The sequence below is a fragment of the Cynara cardunculus genome, assembly GCF_001531365.2.
Source record: "Cynara cardunculus var. scolymus isolate 2C chromosome LG 14, CcrdV1, whole genome shotgun sequence".
Taxonomy (NCBI): Eukaryota; Viridiplantae; Streptophyta; class Magnoliopsida; order Asterales; family Asteraceae; genus Cynara; species Cynara cardunculus.
The window spans coordinates 10782565-10786532 of record NC_037541.1 but is presented as its reverse complement, the minus strand read 5'-3'; the positions used below and the strand labels follow the sequence as shown (position 1 = coordinate 10786532).

At 34.8% G+C, this 3968-nt stretch overlaps 1 protein-coding gene across 1 annotated transcript in view; it reads right to left on the bottom strand.

Annotated features, from left to right (window-relative positions):
• LOC112526667 (flavin-containing monooxygenase FMO GS-OX5-like) overlaps positions 1-3968 on the bottom strand; it is a 12315-nt gene that overhangs the window by 2255 nt on the left and 6092 nt on the right. Inside the window, exon 4 of the mRNA XM_025137044.1 lies at positions 2283-2365. Coding sequence (XP_024992812.1) covers positions 2283-2365 — 83 coding nt within the window. The remainder of the gene's footprint in view (positions 1-2282; positions 2366-3968) is intronic.

Below are 3968 nucleotides of genomic sequence, written 5' to 3'. Positions count from 1 at the left end.
GGGGAGATCCGGACGGAACCTTGAAAAAATAACCCTGGGAACCATGAAAAAACAGATGAAAAAATATATTAAAATGGATGTCAAATTAAATATAACAAAATGATCGTTTTTTGGTGTATTTTGTTTTATTCCATTTTCTGGTATTTCACTGATTTTCAATATCATGGGGAAATATTTCTATTTTAAGAAAGATGGTTACAACCAGTTTTTTTAACCACAATCGTTGCGTGATCTGAATCCAATTTTTTAGATAGATTCTTCGGTTCTTTATTTTTCAGAGTTCTATATCACACACACACACACATATATAATATGTCTATATATGTGTATTTATATAATACATGTGTATATATATAATATATATGTATAGATAGTAGCTTAATCATTTGAGAATTTCATATATTGTGATAGCCATGGAAACTATTATCTTAAGGTATTGTTTCACATTATTTTTCTCATCTAAAGTTAGCATTTAATGTATTGATGAACATATATTTGTTTCACAATATATTTGCTTCATATGTGTGCGGTTCATACTGAAACTCCTTTACGTGTAACTTTTGTTTCACAAACAAGTTAAAAAGGTTCAAATTATGAAACAAATACATGTGAAAAGAACACATTGGGAAACAAATATATGCTAATTGATATTCTAGATTTTAGTCTTAGATGAAAAAAATCATATGAAATGTCACTTGATGCACTAGTTCTAAAGGTTATCACAATTTCATGAGTTCTTTAAAGAAGATCCCTATATATATATATATATGTACACACACACATATACACACACACACTTGGGATCACATGAGACTAGCCTATTTTCATTAAACCTGTGAGACCACTTTTTTGCACTTGAAACTTCACAACAAAACACTGTGATGTAAAATTTACAATGTTTTTGCTATGAAGGTTTGGGTTCTTTTTACCTTCACATTGTTTTTCTGTGATGTTTAAAGTGTAAAAATGTGGTCTCACGAAAACAGGGTGGTCTCACGAAAACAGGCTGGTCTCACGTGAACCCAACCCTATATATATATAGACTTGGGATCATGTGAGACCAGCCTGTTTTCGTGAGACCCGTGAGACCAACATTTTACACTTGAAACTTCACAGCAAAATGCTGTGAAGGTGACTTTTTAAAACCTTCACAGTGTTTTTGCTGTGAAGGTTACGTGTAAAAATGTGGTCTCACGGGTCTCACGAAAACAAGCTGGTCTCACGTGAACCCCACCCTATATATATATATATATATATATATATATATATGCAAAGGATAGTGTAAAAGGATAAGTAAGGTGAGAAGCGTGAGAAGGGATCTGGACCTTGATCACTTATAATCTCTTCTCCACCCATGAATTGTGCTTCTCACGGGAATTGATCCAGTGCATCTCATCCTAATGTTCATCCAAGGATGGATATCTCTTTTTACGATTCTCACCTTAACTCTTCTTCTCACTAGAACCCAACCCTATATGTATGTGTGTATGTATGTATGTGTGTGTGTATGTATGTGTGTGTATGTATGTGTGTGTATGTATGTATGTGTGTATGTATGTATGTATGTATGTATGTATGTATGTGTGTATGTATGTGTGTATGTATGTGTGTATGTATGTGTGTATGTATGTGTGTATGTATGTGTGTATGTATGTATGCATGTATATATGCATGTATGTATGCATGTATGTACAGAAAGAGTTTCATTTGAGATGTGGTAAGTAGTTGAGAAGTAAGAAGTGATCTTAACGCTTCATAATGTCATAATTGGTCAAGAAGGCGGCTTTAACTTGATAAAGACTGCAGATTTGACTGGCCAAGATTGTGGCTTTGATTGGTCAAGTGAAAAATAAAGGGGTAGTTTCGTAACTTTTACAAATAGGCGGCAAACACCTGCATGTGTGAACCTATAAGTTTAATTAGTTAATATGTGAATTAGTTAATTAGTTCATACATGAATCATATAGGTTCATATGTGAATAAGTTAAATAGTTCATATGTGAATTACACACGAGTTCACGTATGCATTTGTTTGCCGCATGTTTTTAAAAGTTACGAAACTACCCTTCTATTTTCCGCATACCATGCGATGAATTATGTGTTGATTCATACTTAAAGCCGCAAATATTGACAAGATAAAGGGTTAGGATCACTTATGTACTTCTCAAATACTTACTTCTTCTCAAATGAACCTATGGCTATATGTATATTTATACACACACACACGACATAAGAAGATTATATGCTTTTGTGTTTTTGGATATTATATATGTTGGTCTTACCCAGTGCAATGGAATATGATATCCGCTTCAACAGAGGGTCCATCTTGAAATGTTATCGTGCCATTTTTATTGATACATTCTATCTGTCAAAATTCAAATATAAATATAAAAGATGCATGATTTTGTTTTATCTTACATATCTTGAAGCATTACAAGAGATCAATTTCAATATCTATTCATTTTATAAATATGTTACATATTCTAATTTTTCACTTATTATCATTATACACATTTATGCATAGATAAAAAGACTCACCTACGAGTTCAATGAGTTCGATTATACAACCGTAGTCAGTATCCTACTTTTGGATATCTGGCAATATGCACAATTATTTGAATTTATATACGACTTAGGTGATCCGTATTTGTATATTTCATCGGTGTAAGTATATATTAAATGATCAACATAACTGCACAATGAAGATCATCTTCAATCTAAAAGGTTCAATGTAACATATTAATACTTAATAAATAAGATTCTATGAAATAAGGTGCTCTTTGATTCACAAACTTTAAAGGAATTCAAAAGAACTGGAAATATTAATTCCTTTGACCAAATTCCAATTCTTTTGTTTGGTTCACATATTGAAATGAAAGGAATTCTTTGAATTCTCTAAATCAAAGAATTGATCATTCTATGACATAAGTAAAGAAATTGAATTCCATCACCCATCCCTTGCCCCCACCACGACCATGCTAATATTGTTACCTTCACGCCCCACCCCTAACCCCCCAACCCCCACCACATTACTATTGTCACCATCACAACCGCCACCCATCCTCACCGACCATACCCCAGCACCCAACCCACCACTGACCACCATGCCACTAATGTTTTCATCACTCCCACCTCCCGTAGTCATGGGAAGGGGACCAGGATCCCAAGTCCAATCCCCATCCCTAATCCCAATCTACGTCCTCCTCCTTATCTCCACCGGAGAATATGATCACATCTGTTGGGGAATCGGAGAATTTTTATCCTTTAATATAATATATTTTAAATTAAATGTGTTAAAACCACACTCGATGGACAATAGTCCATGTTTACATCACACATATTTTCAAAATTTTCTCTTATAGAGTATCAAATGTTCATATGTGAACAAAATTACAACATTATACGTAAATGTTAGATCAAACACTTTCGACTTTCTACGTTTTTTTTATCTAAAAAAGGTAAAACAACTCTGAAAAAAAATGTATAGAAGAAATGTCAAAGTACTATTTTTAAATTTAAAAGATATTAAATCTAGTTCTTTATAAATAATATGTTTAATAATAAATAGATATAATATATTTAATATTCGGGGACCAGGTAGCGCAGGGACCACATTACCCGACCATGTCCCCATCCCTGGGTTTTAATTTTCGGGGATCCCCATCCTCGATCCCCGGTTTTACGGGGAATCCCGGTCCCCGCCGGGGCGGCTACACCGGGTTCCCCAACAAGACAGGTCTCATTTCCATTCCAACCCTCCATTACCCACCACACATCCCTATTACGATCGTGCTACTATTGTCACTATCATGCCCATACCCTACCCCCTCCTCTCCACCACAACACTACTGTCATGGTCACAACCCCCACACACCTTACCCCAACCCACCACTAACCATTGTGTCACTACTATCATCGTCACACCTACCCACCCCAACCCCCACCATACCACCATTGTCGTTGTTATA